General features: G+C 39.4%; 1 protein-coding gene across 1 annotated transcript in view; it reads right to left on the bottom strand.

Moving 5' to 3' along the window:
- The window catches only part of RAP1GDS1 (Rap1 GTPase-GDP dissociation stimulator 1), a 64,871-nt gene extending 39,739 nt beyond the window's left edge, over positions 1-25,132 (bottom strand). The window contains exon 1 of the mRNA XM_065404760.1: positions 25,007-25,132. Within this exon, the coding sequence (XP_065260832.1) occupies positions 25,007-25,127 (121 nt within the window). The 5' untranslated portion in view covers positions 25,128-25,132. The remainder of the gene's footprint in view (positions 1-25,006) is intronic.
- Between the last annotated feature and the right edge of the window lie 819 nt (positions 25,133-25,951).

Below are 25,951 nucleotides of genomic sequence, written 5' to 3' on the forward strand. Positions count from 1 at the left end.
GACCCTTAGGCTCATGTCAAGATTAAAGCTCTATTAGTACTGGCTAAAGCCAAGAATGGTGTGGCTAGTGTACACTCATTGTTCTTAAAGGAATACATGTGAAGTTTATTGACAGCATCCAGTTACAAAACCGATTTTCTTTCTGGATAGAAGTAGTTCATTCAATGTTTATAATTGTTTAACTATTTAAAAGCTGTTTATCTTAGATCTTACATTCTTCTTCAGATTCCATTCTTGGTTTGTACATGTCCACGTGCAAAGTTATTGGAAACTTTTGCCTTATTGGTATCTGCGTCAGTATATTAGGCGCGCTGACCATACGCCCTCTCAGTTCCTTCTTACCGCCCGTGGTGGTTGGTCGGAGCGCCTCTCTTCCTTGCCTAGCAAGTGGTCAGCGGTTCTTTCCCTTTTGATTTTGTGCATTACAGGCTTGGCCCACGTCCAGCAGGTCCTACTGGGTAGAAGAAAGCTCTCCACTAGAGCAACCTATCCGGTCAAATGGAAACAATTCATGTGCTGGGCCTTGGCCCAAGGGGTTAGGCCTGAGCAGGCCTTGCTGCAGTCAATCCTGGACTACCTTATGCATTATCAAGCTCCAGAGTTTCTCCCTTTCATCAATTAAGGTCCACTTGGCTGCCATATCAACCTTTCACCGTCCATTCCAGGGCAGGTTGGTCTTCACTGATAAAATGTCCGGTTCTTGAAAGGTCTGGAGCAACCCCCAGGTCCGGGACCCAGTTCCTCCGTGGGACATTTGGTGCTCGCATGGCTCATGAGAGCTCCCTTTGAGCCCTTGGTGTCCTGTTCCCTTCTTCTGCTCTCCTGGAAGGTGTCATTCCTGATGGCGATATCTTCTGCCCGAAGGGTCTCCGAGATTAGGGCACTTACCTTGGAGCCGCCCTATACAGTGTTTTTTCAAGGATAAGGTCCAACTGCGGCTGCATCCGGCTTTCCTACCTAAGGTGGTTTCGCACTTTCACACAAGCCAGGACATATTTTTCCTAGTCTTCTTCCCAAAGCCTCATAAGTCTGAGGAGAAACGTAGGTTGCACTTCCTGGATGTCAGGAGAGCGCTAGCCTTCTACATTGAGAGGACCAAGCCATTTCGCAAGTCGATGCAGTTGTTTGTTGCGGTGGCAGATAGGATGAAAGGTCGTCCAGTGTCCACCCAGAGAATTTAATCTTGGATCACCGCCTGCATCTGATTTTGCTATGATCAGGCGAAGGTGCCTCCAACGGCGATTGTAACTGCCCACTCGACTAGGGCACAAGCTTCGGCGGCAGCCTTTCTGGCCTATGTTCCAATTCCAGATATCGCCAGGGCCATCACCTGGTTGTCCATTCACACCTTACTATGTGCTTACCCAGCAAGCCTGAGATGATGCTGGCTTCAGTAGAGCAGTATTACAAGCCACATGTCTGTGAACTCTGAGACCACCTCCAGGGATACTGCTTGTGAGTCACGTAGAATGGAATCGACATGAGCAAGCACTCAAAGAAGGAAAAAACGGTTACCTCTTTGCAACTGTTATTCTTTGAGATGTGTTGCTCGTGTCCATTCCATTACCCGCCCTCTTACCCCTCTGTTGGAGTTGCCGGCAAGAAAGAACTGAGAGGGGATAGGGCCAGTGGTGCCTGATATACCAACGCCTGAGCGTGGCACTCCAGAGGGTGCCACAGCCAACCCGACGGATACTGCTCAGGCAAAAGTCTCCCAACAACTGTGCACGTGGGCATGAGCAACACATCTCAAAGAACAACAGTTATGTAATTTTTTTGGTAATTAGTTTACCCAGAGAAGAACTCAGTGGAGCTTGGTCACTGAAGCAAAACCAATGAAATACCTCTAGACAGCAAAAAGACCAATCCAAAAGCAGAGCTATCTCCCTAGCTATCAGAAATACTGGATGCCCCATTAGACCCAGTTAATGCAGGGGAATCCAGAAATTCAGTTTATAGGTAGGAAAATCTATTCATCTCAAGACACTTTACAGTGAGAGAGAAAATAATGAGATGATACTTCACAGAACTGGATACAGTATGACTCTCATACAGACAGCAGAGCAAAACACTGCAGAGAAATTGTATGGAGTAGAAAGAGCAAAAGGTGTAATTTAAGAGCAGCAAGGAGGTACTGTAAATAGATATTCTTGCATAATATTAGGCTAAGGGTAGAGATAAAGGTGGCAAGAACAAGCAAAGGGGAGAAGGGGTAGGGAGGTTAGTTACATGGATGACTCTCAAGGGAGAGTGTTCCAGGTAGATGGGACTGCAAAAAGCAAGTAAACTATCCCCAATCAGAAAGAAATTACAGAGAAGATTTTAAGATGAGAGAACAGTGGTCAGAGGAGTAGGTGGATAAAAGATCGAGAGATTAAGTCCAGGGGACATCTGAAAAGTAGGACAATTTTGGCATGAGTTTGGAAAGTGCGAGAGTTATCTAAAGACATAAAGAGCTTCATCTCAGGCACTCTGAGAATGTTACAGTGAGTGGCTAGTAAGGAAGCTAGTTATTCCCATGTGGGAATATTTCAATTTAGGAAAGGTGCTTGACTGAGGGAGCAATTTGATTGGCTAAGTTTCCAATTCATGGCATTATGGGGACATGTGCACATCCTGGAACTACTTAGCTCTACTCATTTTTGGCTTTTCCCCCCCTTAATGGGTACAACTTTCAAAAGCTGGTACAACATGTGAAAATATGCATTAGTAAATTGCCTCACTTGCATGCACAAACAAAATGTGCACTCAAATACCCACTTGCGTGTTAACTCCTCTTCTTAGAAGACTATATTTGTTTAGATTCAGTAGTCAATGTTTTTTCATGTAAAAAAATGTTCAGTAATGTATCATTTTTCCTAAACCTCACCTTTCTACCCCATCTAAGCTCAATTTATTATTATTATTGAATATAAAGAATAGACACTTATTTACTATTTGCAGATATTAATAGAGCGTTATACATGTATCTAAATTACCCCCCAATTATATGAAATAGAATAACAAGTTATTTTATATATACTTTCACTAGAAAAGTAATGTAAGAGAAAGCTGTCTGGCATATACTTATATTTAAGTAATCATGTTTTAAAAAAAAAAGGCAAAGTTAGATGTCGGGGATAATTTTCACATTTAAAATTGTTGTACCCTTTTTTGACTTAATGCAACCTGATTTTTCTCTGGAAAGGTATTTTTCCAGTACAGTATCATATATCCATGTGTACCCCTTTTAAACATATAAGTAAATACATAATTCAAGATGCTTATACAAACTTTATACAGTATGCTGCTATTTTTATGGTATTGTGAATCTGCACAGCAGGAGCAACTAATATTTTGGGAGCATTTACTTTTAATAAAAATAATAAGTTTACATATAGAATTGAGATATTTGGTTGATTTTTAGGTTTGGGGTTCTTCTGGCAGACATAAAGCAAATGTTCAGTGGTGTTTACCATTCTCATTGCTATAGTTCATCAGCATGCCACAAAAGACAGTCAAGAGCTTCTCATTGGCTGGATCTGTTTTACTGCACAGTGACCTTAAATGGTCTACTACAATCTGTGCACCACCTGCATGGTCAACTGCACTCCTGCCCTCATCTGTAAAACAAAGAGTTAAATTTAAAAAAATAAAATAAAAAACCACCTTAGCGTTCCAAACATAACCATAAGCATTCAAAAGGAGACGTTCTTAAACAGAGTTAAGTGTAATCCCTTCAGTGATGTCAAATTTATTTACAAGGCCACTTGTGGGCCAGATTTTACAACAAAAGGATTGATCAACTGGTACTAATACTTTTATAAATAACAAGTTCAGTGTTTGAGTCAGAGCCACAGGAGGTGCTAATTAATAATACTTTGAACATAAGTAGCATTTTTCTATTGAAGGATCTCAAAGCACTTTACAAACACTAATCTGTACACCATTGGGAGGAAAATTGTTCTAGCCACTATTAAGATTGATACATTGAGGCACAGAGAATAAAGTAACTTGCTCAGTTCTGCACAGCAAATGAAGAACAGATCCAGACACAGAATAGGGGAAATAGTGAAGATCTTGTTCCCCAGTCACTAACTCTGTTCACTAAATCCCACTGCCTCCCTCCATATTCTTTTTGCTTTTCCACCCTAAGTTTAAAATCACTATGAAGATTTACTCTGAATTTCTAATAGGCCGAAATGCTCTGAGCCTTCATGTGTAACATGTCAAATTCTTCATATCAATCACTCTCTAACTAATCAGCTTTTAAAGCATTAGTGTAGGAAGCAAAGAAAAAGGGTGCTTTATTAGTTTTCAACCGTACCACGTTTTTTCTCAGGTTAGTAGCCAGTGGCATACAGCATTTGATATTCTAAATAGTTGGTTCCCAAATGCGGACATGTCAAGATGGGTTATAATTAGAGCCCGTTGGAAAATTTTAATGAAAACAAAATCCTGATGAAAAAGCATTTCCCCCCCCCCATATATAAAAAAAATTAATGGTTCAAGTAGCATTTTCCCCTTCAATTGTAATTGATTTCTTGGGCTCTTTCTCCCCATTCTCCCACCCCACTGAGTTCTTGAGAGCCAGGCTGCAAGGTCCTCTCCAGTATCTCCTCCTCCGTACACGCAATATGAAATTAGATTGCTCAGATTCTGAGAATGGATTTCCACTGCTGCAAATGCTCCAATCTACTGTAAAAGAGGTTTTAAATCTTTTAGTTCTTGTTGACACTAATTCTATAAAAGCTCCCTTTGGTCTTTCAACAGTGTGCTCAGTAAAGCACAGGGGAGAATGAACTCTTGGTGGTGGGCAACAGAACAGCTGGTCGTCTCAGGTTTTCATTTTAGCACCACATATATGGCGTTTTGCTGAATAACAAAACAGTCGCACTACATACAGGCACAGTAACAAAAGAAGAAGAAGAGGAACATAATTGTGAACTACTTCTGTGCTGATTAATGCCTTTGGAAGAATGACTCCTACCAACCATGGAAATTCTCTTGGAAAACTGAAAAATTTAATCTGTTTGGGAGTCAAACTAAGTGTGCTTGCAGGGATAAATCCTATGACAAGCAAGGAACACAGCAAAAAGGATATGTAAAACAAACAATCCCAAAACCCTATTGAAGTGATGAATGGAGGACTGAAACTAATGAAATCCCTGTCCAATGTAGTAACACAACACAGGCTTTATTAGGTACCAGATTGGTGGCCACATTTACTGAGCCAGCAGGGAAAACACTTGACTGTAAGATTCAAACATTTTTTCTTTATATACCCAATTCCATAGGCAGTATCTTTCCAACAACAAAACAGTTAAAAGTGCTCATGTAAAATAGGAAAGTCAAAGTGAGTGTATAAAATGTTAGGGTTTCATCTGTGTTCAGATTAAAAGGTCAGAATTCTGATCTCAAACGGGTGTAATACAATTGAAGTGAGTAGGGTTAACCAGTATAAAACTCCCTTTAGATAAGAATTAGGACAAAAATCTGGCACCATACCTTTTGTATCAGTTTACATACAAAGCTTGAAGACACAAACAGGTAAAAAGTAGGATGACTTCATTTATTTTTGGTCCCTGCTAAAATAATTATGGGCCACATCCTCTACTGGTGTAAATTGGCATAGCTCCACTGAAACAATGGAGCTCTGCCAAGTACACCAGATGAGGATCTGACCCCATAAATCCTTCTATTCCATTCTTCCTCTGATTTGTAACAGAAATTAAGAACTGAACACTACCAAAATTTTAAATATTTAGCACTCTTCCACTTGACAACATTAACTAATCCTGTGTGAAAAAACGGGACAGGGGGTGGAAGGTAATAGGCACCTATATAAGAAAAAGTCCCAAAAAATGACTGTCCCTTTAAAAATGGGACATCTGGTCACCCTATCCCAACACCCTAATTAGGTAGTAAATAATTACCCCTATTTTACAGATAGGATCTTGGTTTTACTGCCCCCTGCACACAGCTCAAGTAAATGAGGGGAACTATGCAGGGAGTTTAGGGGTGGAGGTAAATCACAAGGAGAGAATCCTCCTCATCCAGGCGGCAGGATGCAGTGCATCTCTGCAGCCCCTACATGCAGGTTTTGGCTGGTAGACCTGTGTAGTCACAGATCCACTGCCCACATCCCTCCTCCATACCAGTGACCAGCTGTGGAGGCCGCTTCAGAAGTAACCAGGTGCAGCTGCTTCTCCACTCTGCACTGAGCAGTAGAACCATGGTGGAACTGTAATTAGGACCTCCTGCTTCTTGCTCCCTTTCCATGCTCAGGAGGACTGGCCCAAAGTGATTTGCCCAAGGCCACAAAAGAAGCCTGTATCAAAACTGGGAGTGAACTCAGAAGTTCCTCGCTACCAGACCCTACAACACATTACATCTCAAAAAGCAAAGAAAAATGGCACACTCCAAATTCACCATGCTGTTTTGGTGCTCATTACAAATTCCCTTCCCTCCTCCTCGCTCAGTCTCTAAGCCACAGACTTTGCATGTACGCATGCTCACTAAATGCCAAGTCATTTACCGTCAACACAAGATTGCCTCACACTATAATGTCTTGTTCTCGATCTGACTGCTACTTCGTAGTTTAGCACTTCTGAGAACTCCCACACTTGAGGAGCTTCCAGTCCTCCAGTAGCTTGGTGCTGAATTTTTTTCTTACGTGACTTTTTAAAATAAACATTTGCTATTCCTGTGAGCTTAATGAGCGAACAGCATAATGAGTGAATTCACATCTCTGCTGAATATGCATCACTATAGCTCACAGAGGGTTTTATACCTTTTTTTTTTTAAAGTAAGTTTAGTGCTATTTAAGGATGCCAGACTGACAGCTTGGGAGACTGGAGTATTATTTCTCCCAAGAATGTGAATAGCACAGACCTAATACAGTACAAGTAATTGCTTCATCAATGTTCTTCAATCCTAACCCTAAGGGACCATCTGTAAGGGTGAGAGAATAGTTCAGTCTTCTTGCTAAATGCCTGGCCTCACTGCTGAGTTGATCATAGGGCTTTAGTGTGGATTAGGTTTTCATGTGGAACTCAGACATACTATGCATACTTACCTATTTCCCACAAAAGGAGAACCCCTCAAAATCCCCCTTCGGTTCACTCTTGCCTGAGCTCATGGCAGTTCATAATAATGATTCTCCAACCAGGGAGCCCCAGGTACAAAGCGAAATTGTCATAGATCATGGGATTAGCACAACTCTCAAGTTGTATGAGAAGAAAGGGCCAAACAATCCAATTGTATGGAACATGAAACTTGGCGATTGTTTCTGCCAAATTGTTCCACTGAGACGGGGAAGGGGAGGGCGTGGGAATTTCTGTGAAGCTGTCAGAGGGTTTAGGCCATGTACAGCCGTTTTGTGCCTCTGAACAGCTTTCAGGGTACCCCCACCTTTAAAGGACCATGCTTTGCACCCCCTACACTCCTTTAGATGGGGATTCTGTTTAGCGGTGGGGGACTAGTATAAATTAAATTTAAGAGTCAGTATTAACTGATGGCAAAAATCCCTGCCAGGCAGAGGAGGTTGGTGCAGCTGTCCTTCGCCTCTGACCCCGGGCCTCTAAAACCCAATTCTTGCAGAGAGAATGGTACAGAGCTTGCATTTCCCACCTTCTCTCTCTGCCCAGATCAGCTGCTTTCTGCTCCTCTTCATTCATGAAGGTAGAAGGGAGCATTTGACTCAAAGAAATGAAGGGTTTAACCAAGAGAAAAAAACAAGGAGTGACAGTACACTCTCACTGACCTTAAATATGCATAACTAACTATAAGTTATGTATAAAGATTAGAAAAATCTGTCATTCATTTTCTAGGGGGTTTAATATATTTTCAGATATTTGATACATAGCTGGAAATGAAAATCCAGGTACAATTCACCTTTCTAAAATGAATCCCTAAACTCATAATCCCAGAAGGTCAGTGACATGAAGACTTAGAATTAAACTGCTCCACTTTGCGTTCCTCGGAGTCTGACTATATCATTCTCTCCTTAGCTTCCTGCCCCCACTTGCTAAACCTTGCAATCCAACCAGCCATGCCTATGGTTCGTAAGACATGACAGAACAAGATGAAGTTAAAGCTCTGGTTCAAACTATGAAGGCAGGATACTAGTGTTATTCCGTTTGAAATATTTGTGCCAATATTTTGCTTATTGACATCAGGGTGAGTTTACTGCCTGTGAAAACAAGGTTACAACAGAACAGAGGTCCAGCCAATACAGGCAGGTGTTGGGAAAGAGTTCCTAAAGCAGTTGATCCAATGCATCTTAATCCCAGCTTGTTTTAGGCCGTGGCTACACTCGAAACTCCAAAGCGCTGCCGCGGGAGCGCTTTGAAGTGCGAGTGTGGTCGTGCGCTGTGGTCGAGAGCTCTCCCAGCGCTTCAGGTACTCCACCTCCACGAGGGGGTTAGCTGGGGCACTGTTTACACTGGCGCTTTACAGCGCTGTAACTTGCTGCGCTCAGGAGTGTGTTTTCTCACACCCCTGAGCGAGGAAGTTGCAGCGCTGTAAAGCGCCAGTGTAGCCATACCCAAAGTTTTGCTAACACCAGCCCTGGGCCTTTCTTTAACAAGGGGTTTCAGCTATGCAAATATGAATGATGTTTGAAGATGCAGTCATACCCATCTGTCATAGAAAGGGACACTAATAAGAAATGCTTTTGTTCCAATCAGGATATTAAATCTAGGCCTTCAGAGGCTGAAGGATAGCTCAGTTCGAGATAGCTCTGAGAGATCCTCCAGTTTGTGACTTTATTGAGCCATTTGAGTACATTGTTCCAGTTCTTTCATTGCTCTAAGGTTTTACCTTCTTAGTTTTTAATGTTTAAAGGAAAACTCCAGTTACTGGTTATGATATTTTAGGTCCTGATCCTGCAGACTTATATGCATAGTTAACTTCGGGCACAGTCAGTCCCACAGTGTATAAGGTTCAGCACATGTACATCTTTGCAGGATGAGGACCTTAGCTGATTAACTAAATGTTTGCCAAATAAAAATACTGAAAGACATTTTCAAAGCAGATTTTTTTAAAACCCCATAATTGATTCAATATCTTCATTCAGTGAATTGGACTGTTGTCTCTCTCAGTGGGGGTTGACATTTTTATGATGCTTCTCAGCATCGACTCAGTTTGACGATACAGACTAATACATGGAACAGATTTGTCTTTGTAAAAGCACTGGAAAGCAAAACAAACTTATAAAGTTGTTGGTATAAATTCTGTAATTTTAAAAAAATATATTTTTGTGTTGCATTTAAAAGCTGCTTAAAGGGACACAGATAATTTAGGCCCAACATTTTGTATTTGTTTATTAAAAAAATCAACAATACAACCACATTTTACAAAATCTAATATTAGTAGAAATATTTTCAACATTCAACAATAAAGCATTGAAAATGGCATTCTGTTTGGATTCAAACATTCCACTGCAGAATTTGCAATCCAAACTGGGCAGAAATATGGTAGTATACAATTGGATTAAAAACAATAAAACTGACTAATTTCACTTCATCTTCCAAGGCATCAATCCCAGCAAGACATTTGCTTAACTTTAAGCATGTGAGTACTCCCATTTAAGCATGTGCTTAAGAGCTTTACTGGATTACTGCCAAGTGCAAAAGTAAGCACTGTGACCACAGAAAGTATTTTACATTTTAAATATTCTTTTGGTTTAAATATTCTAAAATGTTCTTTGCACAGATAAGACACTTAGTTATAAATAGATAATTTTTAATTTGACAGGATTCCTTAAAATAATATTTTTTTGGTATGAATTCAGACTTTACCTTACGGTTATGAACATTTCTGATTTCCACACCTTCTAATGAAAAATCTCATCTTTTGTGTCCTTGATTCATATCCTACAAAATTTTATTCATCTGAGTAATCGCACTGATTTAAATGGGACTGTTCACATGCTTAAAGCAAATGCTTTGTCCAGTTGCCAAGAAGGCAGCTTCCTTCAGAAATGCAAATTATGATTTTGGTATATTTATTACACTTTTAAATTCATTTACTCTGTCATCAGATGTTAATGAGTAGAAAATATCTTAAATTACACACTGTTGTTTTCCTTTAAGTCTTCAGTTTTTCCTTCCTATGACCCCATTCGTCTTCCCTTATGATTTCACCTCCCATTGAAGGAACATGGAATTAGAACCTATCTATTGTTGGATACTTACCATTGCGTCATGAAAAACTTTTTAAAATGTTCAACATGAACTGCCATTGAGATACTACAGTGATGACCAAATTAGAAATCCCAATAGATTACAGGGAGTAAGAAAGAGAGAGAGACTAAGTTAGATAAGAGAGAATTCTCTTTACGTAGACTATATTTTTTCTTTATTATCTCTTTCCTATCTCTTATTAATAGGGACATATTTACATGATCTTTTTCCTGAGGCATTCATCTGCTCCTGCTGCTTACTCCTCAGCTGAAGTTATAACCCTCTGTGACATCAAAACTGGCTGCTGTGGAGATAATTATGATGTGACATACAGGAGATTATGACTATATATGGGAAACAAACAGCAGGAGCAGAAGAACTCTGAAGGAACAAAGATTCTGTTCATGCAAATACCTCATAATTTTTAAAAAAAAGAAAAGTTCAGAAAATGCTGCTAAATGAATGGGGCAGATTCTCAGCTGCTGTAAATTGTCATAGCTTCACTGACTTTAATGGAATTATTTTAGACCCCCATGTTTCCCATGAGATATAAGAAGATAGACTACTGCAGTTTTGTTTTAACATTTGAGCCCTGTGTTGCAACATTCCATTTCAAATTAAAACTGTGTGTGTGTGTGTGTGTGTAATTTTAAATCTTTGTATTCTGGGCCTCACGTATTCTGTGATTTCAATGCTACAGAATTCAACCCTGCTACAGAACTATGCAGTAGATATAAGCTTCACTTTTTTATAAAGAAGTCAAGCTTCAGAAACTAGCTGTTTTATTATTCTGAATTAATAATAATATAACAATACCTAGTTCTAACATAGTGTTTTTCATCAGATGGTCTCATAACGCTTTACAATGCATGCTGCAGTTCTTTCCTCTCCTTTGTGTAATGCTTTGTTGGGGATGAGAGGTATCATCATGATGTTTGGGCTAGTATTTTTCGAATGACTTGAGAAATGATTTTTGGGATGGCTCTTGTCTGTATGTATTGAATTCCCTTTCTCTTTATTTGATCCCTTTAGGAACTGTGAGGATCTGATTATGGTGGTATAATTTTGTTTGATTTGCCTATTGAGTAAATCAATCAATACAGTCTTTGACACTTTTGGTTTTAAGGAAAAGCTAATATTAAGCTTGATTTGTAATGCTTGTTTTTGGTATAATTCCAACATTCTTGGTATAATTCCAACATCCATATGAGCCCTCAACCTTAAATCTATCAGACAAAAACCTTAAGTTAAACTGATTTCTTTTTTAAAAAAAACATTAAAAATATTAAACATTTCATATATAAACAATAAACAAGTATCCCAAAGAGAATGCTATGCTTGTGACACACTGCCTCTAATAAGTTGAAGTTATGTAGTATCAACATTACATAGCTTTTTAATTTTTACTTTTAAGGCTAAATTCACTGGTACACATTGGCTACTTTATGCCATGGAGCAAATCAAAGCTTACGAAGTGTCCTGGTGAACTGGCCCTTAATTTGCTAGCACACAAGCATGAAACTTTTAAAAACAGTTACAGTTGGAGACAATTCAGTGACAGCTGGTGGCCAGGTAATTTATCAGTGGGAGCTCTTGACATAGACCCAGTCTCTCTTATACCACATTAGAACAAATAGAATCACAACATGCAAATTAGCTGTAAAAGAAGGGTGATGGTTAAATTTCCTCTGATGTCACAACGGCTCCAGTTAAGAGTGCCCTGAGCTACTGACCCAGCCACACCATAAATCTATGTACTTATAACAATTGTTAATACCTTAATTTAATTGCTATGTAACCTTTTCAAATATATGCATGAGATTTCAAGGAGTTTTAACTATAAGGAAAGTTTGAAGAGTCTGCATTATTCTGATAGCAGGATAATTCAGGACAAAAAAGTCTGACAAAGAGTGCTAAATTTCTTGAAAGATCAATTTAAAATTAATTTTAACTCAGACTATACAAATTTACTTGTAAACTCTCAGCAAATTAGTTCTGTACTCAGAGTAAGGGTTGTAATTTTGGAGATGTTACATTGTATTCTTCAGACCAATTCCCTGTTTTAAGTACAAAACACAACTCAAACTTAACTATGACCAGTGCCTCCCTAATACAGGGATCTCTTTACCCACCACTGAAGAGCAACCATCCAGGATGAGATGTGGCAGCTCTTTTTAAAACAAACAAATAAACAAAAATCTCCACACAACAATTTAAGACAGAATTCAAAGAATTCTACATTCAGTTGGAATGTTAGGGGTAATTTTTGGTAGATAGAATGTATTCCCCCAGTTGGACTGTGTCCAGCATATCAGGATTTCCTGTGTCCATTAATAGTCAGGACTTCGATTTTGCATTAGAACTGACAGACAGAAACTCCAACATCTCAGGGCCCTCAACAATAGTCAAGAGCAACTGTCAAGTGTAAACCATATTTTAAAACTTACTGATTTCAGACATACTCCATTTCTGTCAGGGAGAAAGAAGAAAATCCTTTAATTCGATTTAAGACAAAAGAGTGAGGATTATATGGGTTTACTGTCATAGACTTTTTTCAGTACCACACTTCCATTTAGTAAAAGTTTTTTCAGATTCCACTAATAGGTCTAAATTTTGCAGATAAAGCATGAACCAGTGTTTCAACCACTAGACATCATGTGACTGTGTCATGAATTCCCAGAAGACTTTAATTTTCTGTGTATAGTTTCCTAACTTTTTTTTGGTAATGAACTAATTCTATTTAAAACATTTACAAACCTACATTAAGAAAATGTTAAGCTAAGAACTCAGAAGTCAGGAAGTGACACCTTAATTCTGCCTAACAAGCCTTGTGGATTGGAGGTGTGTGGGGGGGAAAGCGGTAGATGTTCTATATCTTGACTTTAGCAAGGCTTTTGGTACTGTCTCACATGACTTTCTCATAAACAACTACAGAAATACAACCTACATGGAGCTACTATAAGGTGGGTGCATAACTGGTTGGGAAACTGTTCCCAGAGAGTAATCATCAGTGGTTAACAGTCAAGCTGGAGGGGCATATCAAGTTGGTTCCCAAAGAGATCAGTTCTGGGTCCAGTTCTGTTCAATATTTTCATCAATGATTTAGACAATGAGAGTACATTTATAAATTTTATGCATGATACCGAGCTGGGAGGGATTGCATGTGCTTTGGAGGATAGGATTAAAATTCAAAAGGATCTGGACAAACTGGAGAAATGATCTGAAGTAAATAGGATGAAATTCAATAAGAACAAATGCACAGTACTCCATTTAGGAAGGAACAATCGGTTGCACACATACAAAATGGGAAATGACTACCTAGGAAAGAGTACTGCAGAAAGGGATCTGGGGGTATAGTGTATCTCGAGCTAAATGAGTCAACAGTGTAAACTATTGCAAAAAAAACCGAACATCATTCTCGGATGTATTAGCAGGAGTGTTGTAAGCAAGACACAAGAAGTAATTCTTCTGCCCTATCCACACTGATTAGGCCTCAACTGAAGTATTGTGTCCAGTTCTGGGCACCACACTTCAGGAAAGATGTGGAAAAATTGAAGAAAGTCTAGAGAAGAGCTACAAAAATGATTAAAGGTCTAGTAAACATGACCTGTGAAGGAAGACTGAAAAAATTGGGTTTGTTTAGTCTGGAAAAGAGAAGACTGAGAAGGGACATGATAACTATTTTCAAGTACATAAAAGGTTGTTACAAGGAGGAGGGAGAAAAATTGTTCTCCTTAACCTCTGAGGATAGGTCAAGAAGCAAGGGGCAGTTTAGGTTGGACATTAGGAAAAAATTCCTAACTGTTAAGGTGTTAAGCACTGGAATAAACTGCCTGTGGAAGTTGTGGAATCTCCATCATTGGAGATTTTTAAGAGCAGGTTACACAAACACTTATCAGGGATGGTCCAGATAATACTTAGTCCTGCCATGAGTGCAGGGATTGGACTAAATGACCTCTCCGAGTCCTTTCCTGTCCTATGATTCTTTTATATATACAATATGATATTTTCCCACAACTTTAGATGCGCGTATAGTATCTTGTAACATTGTAAAAATGGTCCAGTATACCTTTGGGACATTTTGGTCCTTATCCTGGGATGCCATTTGACTGCTTTGTTCCACACTGCCTAGAGGATCGGGGTGTGGAATTGGCGTACTCGGACATGTAAGGGGGTGTGGAATTGGTGTACTCAGACATGTAAGGGGGTGTGGAATTGGCGTACTCGGACATGTAAGGATCATCCGGGGGGAGGGGGGAGGTAGGGAGGGAAAAAACATTGTGAATTGGCATTTAAGAGAGACTATAGGTCAAGCATAACCTGGTCCAAATTTAACACAGAACGTGGAAGTCTGGTGGATGTAGTCTAGAGGAACTGGTGGGAGGCATAGTCCAGTATTATGTGACAGCAGGACTATATAAAGCAAACTCTGCGCTCAGTCTAGGGAGATCAAGACCCAGACAAGATGTGGATAGGGTTCTCCACCAAGAGAGTGGGGGAGGCAACCCAGGAGGAGATGTGGCAAGAGAGGCCTCTCAAGGCTGGGAGGCGATGTAGAGACAGGAAGACAAAGAAGGAACTCCAAGGAGGGGTAAAGAATGGTTTTGGGGCAGTACTGTTTGGTAAGCTCCAGAGAAAACAGTGAGGATTCAGACAAGCAGGGAAGAAAGTAGCAGAGAGTGGCCCTGGCATGTGTGAAGCAGGGCAGTCTTGGGTATAGGGCAGACTGCTCTCAAGGATGTAAGCTCCAGGGCTTGCAGCCTGGAATAGAAAGAGGGCCTGGGCTCCCCTACAGCAATCCCAAGTAGTGGTGGGCGTTTGGGAACTCTACTACAAAGGAGTAGGGACTGGTTAACCATGGGAAAGGGGCAAGGGAAGGAAGCATTCAGCCTGGGGAGGATGAATGGCGAAAGCAGCCCTGCATCAATAGGAGTGAAAGTGGTCAGCTGGGAAAGGTCAGGGATGTGTTTTTTGTTTAGGAACATTTTGGTGGCCCAAGAAGGGGAGGATGGATGGAGTTTGTTGGAGGGCCAAATATCAACTTACCAGAGCCTCAAACCACCCAATCACCAAGACAGAGACTGCTGATATGTGAGGAGTAATACAGGTACCAGGTAAGTGACATCTTTACAGGGAGATGCCATTCTACTGCTGTTGTAAGGGACATGACCAGGTCTCTGACTACTCAGCCTGCTTAAGTTATGCTGGGGAACTAGCCAGACACACAGCGGGGTCAGGATCAGGGGAGCTCAAAGGCCACCTTTGTACATGCACACGATCACAAGCTACATGCGTCTCACCTGTACCTGAGGATCTGGGATTTTATATGATATGACCACTGCGTATTCTGCTAATCATAATGCCCTCACTGTTAGCTTGGGCTCTCCCTATCTATTTGTGCATCCACTTATTATCTTTTGTTATATATGTAGACTGGAAGTTCTTTGAGGCAGGCACTCTCTTTTCGTTATATGTGTGTACAGTGCCTAACACACTAGAGTTTTGATCCCTGGCTGGAGCCTCTACTTGCTCCTGTAATACAAATAAATAATAATAATATATGATACATTTCCCCCCTCAAACGGGATATACTTTAATATAGTCAGCAGCCATGTACTATTCTTTTCTTTTCTAACAGCTGCAATTCAGGTGCAATTCAGCACATGCATTTAACTTAGCTGCAAACTTAGGTGGCCTGTCTGAGAACAAACTCACTGTTACTCCATAGCGTGTCATGTTGTGTAAAACTGGATAATAGTATACCTGTCATATAAATGACTAATGGACTTGGTCGGTCTGGTCTACACATAATACACAGTACTTTAAGATGCTGAATAACTGTATCTAAGTTTGTAGAAAAAGATACTTTGTTGTATTATTTTAAAACCAGAGTATGATCATGTAGTTATACTGTATGATAATGGAAATGTACAAGGGGAAAGATTTAGGGTTGCAAGTTTAACAAGGAGACAAACCTGCCTCCTTAATTAAATGATTCAGGGAAAACTGCAAGGAGAACTTGTATATTCTTCATCCTCCATGTTTTCCTATGGAATGGGCAATCGGGACAGTTTTATTGAAGTGCCTAATAATGCTATGTCAATGGGACCAAAACAAGACCTGAAAAGAGTTATTGCAAATGGAGGGGTGAGAGAAGTTTGTGCCTCTTTTTTTGCTACTTTAAGATTAATTAAGGCCAAATTTTTTTCCTGTTTTTTTTAATTTTATTTTAACCTTTTATAAATAGCAGGAATGTCAAGTTTTGTCTCCCTTTTTTTTTTAGCGGTCTTCTTTAGAGAGTGTAGGTAGACTTTAGTCCTTAACTGAAGGGGTGAAGGTGTTGAATGTGTAACATTCTTTTAGAGAGGCTGCAAGATCTGGTGGATAGAACACCAGGCTGGGAGTCAAGAGATTTGGACTTTATTTCCAACACTGCTACCGACCTGCTGCATGACCTTGAGCAAGTCCTTTAATATCTCTGTGTCTTCATTTCCCTTCTCATCTTCTCTCCATAATGTATATTTAGATTATAAGTTCTTTGGAGACGAAACTGTGTCTTACTACTATATATTTGTACAGCTCCTAGCATAATGGATCCCTGATCTTGGTTGGTGCCTCCATATTAAGAATTTTTAAAAATAAAAAAATTTCCAACTGATTTTACAGCATGAGCGTTAACTGTTGACACACAAAAAAACCCCTTTAAACCTTTCAGAAAAAAATCCCTTCCTATCTCACTTAATCAGATTTTATTTTCTTGGTATCAGGGTTGTCATAAATCTGAGTTTTCCAGTTATCCATATTTCCTGGAAAAACAGGATAGGAAAGACCAGTAGTTCTACCGTAAAAAGCAAGCAGAACCCAGCCCTTGCTTTAAAAATAATAAAAAAAAATCCCCAGAAAACATTTTTGGGCCTTCTACGTGAATTTTAAAGAAGCAAAGGGGTACAAACCTGTGGGAGATTTTTTTTTGTCTGTGTTTTCCTCTTTGCAAGTTACTGTTAAGAGATACCCATTACTAGCAGAAGTTTTGGGCCCACTGAAGTCAACAGGAGTTTTGCAGTAGGGCCAGGATTTCTTCATTAGATTCTGCAAATAATATAGAGGCCCTGACTAGTAGTGTGTACACAGGACTGCAAGCTGGGAACTCCTGAATTCTACCGCTAGCTCCGACACTGACTCCTTCTGTAGCTTTGGAGAATCACTTCATCACTCTGCCTTAGCTTTCTCAATTGTAAAATGAGGATAATATTTACCTTCCCCACAAGAGTGTGTAGGGTTAATGATTGCTAAGTACTACTATATATATGCATTTTGACATGCATAGGGCATGCTCAATCTCTTGCTGATGCAATACTTCTGTTGCAGATGCATGGACAAAATAATGCAGTTATTTCCCTCATAATCATAACAAACCTACAATCTTCTAGCATCTGGTACACGTAAGAAAAATTAGAGCTAACAGTAACATGGTCTTGTACAAAGTGAAACTGCAAGGCAAGCTCTGTGAGCAACTCCCAAACTGTCAATTGTTCACAGAAAGAGTTAAAAGCTCATTAACAGGTCTCAATTTCATAATTTCCTTGAGAAATAGATTAGTGGGTGATATTTGTACTTTATAAGATTCAGTACAAAACTGGAAAGCAAACATTGCCACAGGATGCTCCCTGCTGTTATGTAAGAGGGTGATCTTCATGAAGATGATTTGACAAGTAGCCTAAGACTATCAACACAGGTCATGTTCTAGGATTCTGCTGGTTTTCCATATGGTACTGAGAGAGGTTATGCCATTTTCCACAGTAAATTTAATTTGTACACTGTCTCCAATATGTTATACTTCTTAAGACTGTCTCTCTCTGCTTCAGATCCTGAAATTAATTTAATCTCCTGATCTTTGGAGTATTTTTCCATGTCTATAATTATAAGTGTGAAGAATTTCTTATTTTCTGTACTTTGGCTCTTTCTGGCAATGGAGCTGTGCTATATACCCAAAAGAGAGGCAGATGAACATACAGAATTTGTTGCAAGAAGTGGCATAGTGATGATGGTCACACGCGATGCAAAAGGAAGGGAACTGTGTCCCAGAGCACATATCTAAAATTCAGCCAGGAGTCTTGAATTCTATAGAGTAGGTCTGGGGCGACCAAAAGTGAAAGAATGGATGATTGTGAAATGAGTAATGAGAACCAGTTAATTTCCTGCCCAGGTCAGTAGATGAGCTACCAAACAGCTGTTAGATGAGAGGCTATGTGAAATGAGTTAGTGGTTTGCGGTGATTAATTAGGCAGGGGTCCATGTCCCCAAAACCACCTCTTACAGTTGATAACATTCACCCTAGCACTCTTCATAAAGAAGCCAAGGATTAGATGGCACGGAGAGGGACCCTGAAGAGTACTATTGACACCTATCATGGTGTGGCAGGGTAGGGAATTTTTCATTTTCCGTATCTATCTTCTGGAAAGAATATTTCAAGCTCCATGGCTTTCACTCTGACACCTGCTACAAGGATTAAATTTCTTTTAATTTAAGTTTTAAAAGCTAGAGGACTGAGCAAGTATTTCTGACTTTATATAACCTATCAATACAGCTGGATGTTTCAGACACATTTAAAAATGAAAGCTAAAGGCCTGAGTGGGGAAGACTCAAGACTTCTGGTATGAGTCATGCTAAAGAAAGATGCCTGGCATGATTTTTGCAGCTCTCTCTATTTCACATAAGCCAGTGCTCTCATTTTTATATTTCAAATAGGGCTGTCAAACGATTAAAAAAAATTGCAGTTAATCGTGAGATTAAAAAAACCAGTTGCAATTAATCGCAGTTTTAATTGCACCATTAAACAATAACAGAATATCAATTTAAATGTATTATAAATATTTTTGTACGTTTTTCTACGTTTTCAAATATATTGATTTCAATTACAACACAGAATACAAAGTGTACATTACTCACTTTATATTATTATTTTTATTACAAATTTGACTGTAAAAAAGAAAATAAATAGTACACCTCTACCCCGATATAACACTGCCCTCGGGAGCCAAACAATCTTACCGTGTTATAGGTGAAACCGCGTTATATCGAACTTGCTTTGATCCACCGGAGTGCACAGCCCCCCCCCCCCCCCCCCGGAGTACTGCTTTACCGCGTTATATCCGAATTCATGTTATATCGGGGTAGAGGTGTATTTTTCAACTCACCTCATACAAAAACTGTGGTGCAATCTCTTTATCGTGAAAGTGCAATTTACAAATGTAAATTTTTTTTTACTTAACTGCGCTCAAAAATAAAACGATGTCAAATGTTAGTGCCTACAAGTCCACTCAGTCCTACTTCTTGTTCAGCCACTCGCTAAGACAAACAAGGTTGTTTACATTTGCAGGAGATAATGCTGCCCACTTCTTGTTTACAATGTCATCTGAAAGTGAGAATAGGTGTTCACATGGCACTGCTATAGCCTGAGTTGCAAGGTATTTACGTGCCGGATATGCTAAACGTTTGTATGCCCCATCATGCTTTGACTTGTATGCTCTAAAGTAACAACAACCACCATGAGAATAGTCTGATCCTTTTACAGGCACTTCACCAAGCTGCCTATGCACCCTGCTCTTTCTATCTCCAGTTTCCAACCAGCCTTTGCTGAGGTTAGAGACAAGCAGACAACTGTGGAAGCCAACTTGGTTCATTAGTGCATTTTTTAACAATGTTAATTGATTTTACTTCCCCGCCCCCCTTCTTATCCCAACCCTTCTCATCTCCATGGATCAGGAGGAAGGAGAGACACCCAAGAACTGAGTGCATTATCCTTCTGAAGGCTAGGTTCATGGGAACAACATAAGCCTAACCAAAGGTTGGTGTGAATCCATCTAACATACTGATTCTCATTTCATAACACTGGAGATACTGACACACTGTCTCTGCTAACCCTAGGAGGTTACTCAGGGAAGATAACATAGCCTACTGAACGTTCTACCTTTTCCAAGACCCCGCTTTAAGGAGGGTCTGGAGACAGTTGTGGCAAGGGAATCACTTGTGTTGTGTGATCACTGAGGATGGGGAAGGGGATAAAGAAGGCCCAGAGCTGATGCACAGACACAGGGGCTTTCTCATGGATATCCCTGTGCCTCAGTATCCGCTGGGTTCTAGAGCAGAAACATAGCCCATGCCATGGTGGATGCCAACTGCTCCCCCTCCACATAGTCTCATTTAGAGAAAAAATGTGAGGAGATCGTTAGTTTTCCTTCATTTCCCACAGACCCCCAATCCCTGCCAGTATGCCCTGAACGTGGTGCTAGATATTACTGTGGTATCTCCAGGTGAATTCTCACTTGCACAAGGTCATACAAGAAGTCTAAGGCAAAGCAAAGTGCAGAACCCAGATTTTCTAGCTTCAAGTTCCCTGTACAACCACTATATCATACATGTTCAGGAGTATGTATACTTCTTAATGGATCATTGCCATGGGGAACGTTGATGAGTAACTCTCGTGTTTCTGCAAACTTTCATCTAGCAAAGCAAAACCAATAGTGAAATGATCTAACAGAAACAGACCAGTGACTCCACATTTCTTCTTTTTGTTAGGCATCCTATGCTGCCTGGAATTTTATATATATGATGATTTGTCTATTTTTGACTTCCAAAGCTACTAAAAGAAACTGAAGAAAGTGTGCAGTAGCACAATCTGTAACTTAATACCATTGATTGCTAGAGTTAATGGTGGAAGATCACTTGTAGGTTCTAATCTATTCTTAGGTACCTCTCTGCACTGGCCAGGGAAATCATCTTTGCTCCTTTCTAGCATAAACTATGTTTAAGCATAGTTTGCTAAATAACATGCTTTTCCTGGGCAGTGCAGACAGGTGCATTCAAATCCAGGAGGGCAGCAAAAGAGAGTTTAGGACTTGCTTTGTAGAGAAAGCATTGTGAGGAATGAATTGTCAGGAGGATAGGTTTTGTGGTTTCAATTGATTAGGTGTAGAAATTTAGGGAAGTTAACTATAAGCTAAAAACAATCTGAAAATAGTTACAGGTTAGAAGCATTAAATAACTGGATGAAGGTATGGGTATTAAGTGTTAGTAATATAGATCTGACAAAACGCTAGGTCTGAGTGAGAATATAATTTGGGCTAATTGGCTAGAGGTAAGCAGGTAGGTAGGTAGAGGTGTGTGCGTGAGAGAGAGACACACCACTCATCTCCCCATTTTATCTGTTTAGATTGTAAGCTTTTTGGGGCAGGGACCTGCCTTATAACTGTCTATACCTGTAAAGCATCTAGCACATTTATAGGCACTATAGAAATAAACAATAATGCAATTGTTTTAAAACTGCAGGACAGCACTGAATGGTTTACACACAGTGTATAGTAAACTTTAATTCCTCAAAAGCTCTCTGAAAACAAATAACCCTTTCTTTGATCAAAACTTTTGGCAGTCTCAGTTGTTCTTTCATCTCTGGATGCAAGAGGGAGACTGGAACTATTAAAAAAAAAAAAAAAAAAACCTCATCAGAACTGGCAAAGCTTCCTTCCACTCCACTTTGTAGTTATCCCTGCTTGCTGCCCTGATGTTAGGAGAATTACATAAAGCAGATCTCCTCAGAGCCAATAACAATAACTTAAAAGGGACACTGTCCAGGCTGCTCGCTCCAAAACTTGACCTACTTTTCCCCCTTCTCTGTATTTGCAAAATGCATTTAATTCTCTCTCTGTGTTTTTTCTCAAACAAATGTTTCAATGTTCTTTTAAAGACTCAGCACTGACAAGCAACCCCATAGGAACAGTATGTGCCCATCTAAGGGAGAGAAAGGAATATCAGAAAGGAAACAAGTTTCAGTTTCACGCTTTCAATAAAGAGGCCAGATTGCCCCCCAAGATCTATTTACAGAAGTTACTCCTCCATCCCTTTAAGCACAGCTCTCACTCTTTGGTTTTAGAGAGGCACTAAACCTCTTCATCCACCAAGAACAAATGGTACATTAACTTTTCCGCAGCATCTCTCCATAGCTTGTCCAACCAGGACTTCTGTGGAAATGGTTCTGCCTTCATACAGATCCCCTGGGATCTACACATTCTGGAAAGTTGTAGCACCTCCTTTCCTCTGGAGGGGTAGGGGGGAAATGGGACCTTTCCTATGCCAATGGAAAGATGTGGGGAACTCTTCTCCTCAGGGCCCCTTTCTCTGGGCTTTTCCCACAGGAGTGAGCAACAAATTTTATTTTTTTAATGATGAAAATCCCTTGACAATTTCCTTCTAGAGCACCATGACTGCTTCCCCTCTAAAACACAGGGGACCTGAATCACTTTGTGCCATGCAAGCTGCAACTAAAGAGAACCTCTGAGCATAAATTGCAAACTCACCAGGGTGCACAGGGTTCACTGGTTTCAATTCAGTTCAATTCAACAGATGTATGTAGTGCCATGAATCTGTAGGAAGGGGCTTGATTTTGTATAATGGGCCTGTACAGTCCTCATTTGGGATGACTTGCAGATCTTACCCATAGCTTCACTCCTCGTGAATGATGAGGGAACCCTGTAATCACAGTGTCTGGAGTTCACTTGCCATTACATGGAATTAGCTAGGAAAGTCACCAAAATTCAATTTGAAGATTAATACATGTAATACTCCTTTAGATTATTAAGTAGAGTTAAAGAGGTGCTACAACTTTCTAATACTGATTCCTTTTACCAAATGGGTAACAGCTATCTTTGTTTCAAATAAAAGGAAAAAGAACCACTTTGTCTGTGCACGATATACTTACAAATATTTGACAGCATATTCTGTCTTCATTACACCTTAGAACTCACTGTGAGAGAAAATAGTTTCCCAATATGAACCATTATGGTCATAAGGGAAAATATTTGTATCAAATGTTTATTGTGATGAACACAAAGTATTTGTCCTTAACTTAATATTCTACTGGTATATATAAACACAGAGCCCTTAAAGGCTATGATAACACATATAAAATAAGTCGTGGCAGGATGGATGTGATAAATAAGCCCTGTAGTAGTCTAGTCTAATTTAATCAAAGATACTAATCTTGATTTACATGACATTTTATTACACTTTATTCATTGCTCTTCCCTGAGTACATAGGCAAGACTGTTACTATCTATGGGAAAATAGCTATACTTGGTATACAGAACACATCACTGCCTACTGTAGATTTTACCAGTGCCAATTTTGCTCAACAAAAGAGCAACACAAAACTGTTAATAAAGACTCTCTATACTGAACAAATCCTGCAGACAATGCAAAATGTAGGGGCAGTTATACAGTACTTGACAGCATGGAACCATTTTGGTGTCCTAATTATTTTTCAAGCAGTAATGTACGGGGAACAAAGGTGACATGAATAGTCACATAGAGTCTATTCATATGAAATAAATCATCCATGGAGTGAGCTTTCTGATCACATTTGAGCCTGAAATGCAATTTGATAAATAAGTAAGATAATAGAAAGCTCAACAGTTTCTTGCTGAAGTTTCCACTGGGAAGCAGGTGTTCAGTTGATCAGTCAGCCTATAGAAAAGTCTAAACAAGGGAATGAAATATTATCATCTTCAAGCAGCAGATGTCTGTAAATGCAACTGCCAGATTGGCAAATCTGATTAACTTCATGGAGTTCACATATAAAGCAATGTACAGCAACATAAAATGTAAAATTCCAAACTAGCGTGAGAAACAAATGTAATGAAGAAGCTACTAATACAATCTAACTGAACAAACATTAGTCAGAATACCAGAGAGTTTAGTGAAGGTGACAAAAACCACAAAGAAAACTACATGATTGATACAAGCAATAAGGTACAATAACTCAAGCTAGTAAAATGCTTTCACGTTTTCATTTCACTTGCCATCTGCAGACATCCATAGCTTTCTAGTTATTCTGTATGAATAATTTCTATAATATAAACACATTCCCAAGGACTCTGCTTCTTCACTGTACTCTTCATGCAATAATAGTTTAAGTAGCTTATTCTCTCTTGATATATACTCATAGGATCTACAAACACTAGCAGGAGCCATTGCATTATCAAAGGGGAGCCCAGCTAAATATATCTAATCTCATGAAAAAAATGTTATTAAACTAGTAGAATTTAATTTTCCATAATGATCAAAATATTTACATTTAAGAAAGATGGAACTACATTTTCAAAACATTGCATCTGATTCGGTTGTGCAAATCCTGTAACCATGTACATAATTTGCAAATGAACTCACAATTACATTTCAGCCCAATAACATTTGGGAATGCAAAACCTATTGTGCCCACAAAAAAATGAAAAAGATACGTGCATGGTCCTGGTACCATGGCCATCTATTTAAGAATGCAATAGCATTTGCAACATAATTAGGGCATACCTTTCATCCACATATGTAGTCTCTTCTTTAACTCACATCTTTTGTTGTTTGAGGCTTGGAGAGAAGTACATGTTGCCTTCCTACTCCTCCAATGTGGTCCAAAGGTGAGTACAATTTAAAATAATCCTAGTTTTGTGGTTATTCAAGTCTCAAATTGCATGCTTAGCATATGCTCTTAGAAAATCTCACCCATTATGTTAAAGAGAAAAAAAACTTCCTTTAGTCTCATGTCCGGAAATATTATGATATTGAAATGGTGTCTTTTTTTTAACCAGTCTGTCACACAAGCAGAGTACAGTTGTCACACCTATGATACATTTCAACTGTCCCATAAAATCAGAACAATTGGTGCAATAAACATAAAGCAAGAAAGGGGGGGAAATGACTCAGAGTTTATAACTGTATGACACAGTAAAAAACAAAACAAAAAAACCCCAAACCACCATCAACAACAAAAAATGTTACATTTCCACACTTACGGCTATCATAGCATATATTGCCGAGGGCACGACCTGTCTGAAGCAACACTTCCTGGTCTTTGCAGTTTAAGAGCTGCACCAGTGGAGGGATCAACCCAGCATCCACACATGAGTTCCGCATAAATTCTGCAAACAACAGAGAGATATTTAATTAAAGTCGAGTTATATTGGTTTGATCTTTTCTAGTTAACATAAAAATCCGTCTTTGGCAAAAGGCTTTTCTTTCCAGATTATGCAGGCACTGCAGCTGCCTCACTCAATGAGAATAAATGTATGTCTGGAAAAACAATCCAGTTATCAAAAAAGATTCTAGACAAGATGGTCAACTTCAGAATTCTGGCTACGGTTTTTCCATTGCTCATTGATTCATCAGAAATCAAGTGTTTTAATTGACTTTCATGGAAACTACTTTAACATCCTCCAAATAATCACTGAGCATGTTTTGAGAGTAATAAATACAAGGAAAAAAGAACAGAATATTGGCAACATTTGTTCTCCACATTTGCAAATTAAACAAAATGTAAACTCCCTCTATTAAGCAGATTTAAGACTGCAGCATTCCTACTCCAAAATGAACAGCCGTATCTGTTTTACTAGATTATCTAAATTAAATATAAGCAGAAATGGAAGCTAAATTTCCAAGCACCTGAAAAGCGGTTGCTACAAAAGATAAACGCAGGGAACTAACACTGAGTAGCAAGCTGGGTACTGGATATCTCTACAGTAGGTCTAGGAAAGGGGGGGATTAGAGAAGCTTAAGAGGCCAAACTTTTCACAGTCCAAATGGCCCCACAATGGGGGGAAAACCAGATGATCCAACCAGTTACAGATTCTCTTACCCCGGTACCCCTTCTCCTGCCATGTCCCCTGCTCACAGGAGGCCAGACTTTAATCTCATTTACACCAGTGTAAATCAGGAGTAATTCCATTGGAGTCAATGGAATT

The sequence above is a fragment of the Emys orbicularis genome, chromosome 5 (genome assembly GCF_028017835.1).
Source record: "Emys orbicularis isolate rEmyOrb1 chromosome 5, rEmyOrb1.hap1, whole genome shotgun sequence".
Lineage (NCBI taxonomy): Eukaryota > Metazoa > Chordata > Testudines > Emydidae > Emys > Emys orbicularis.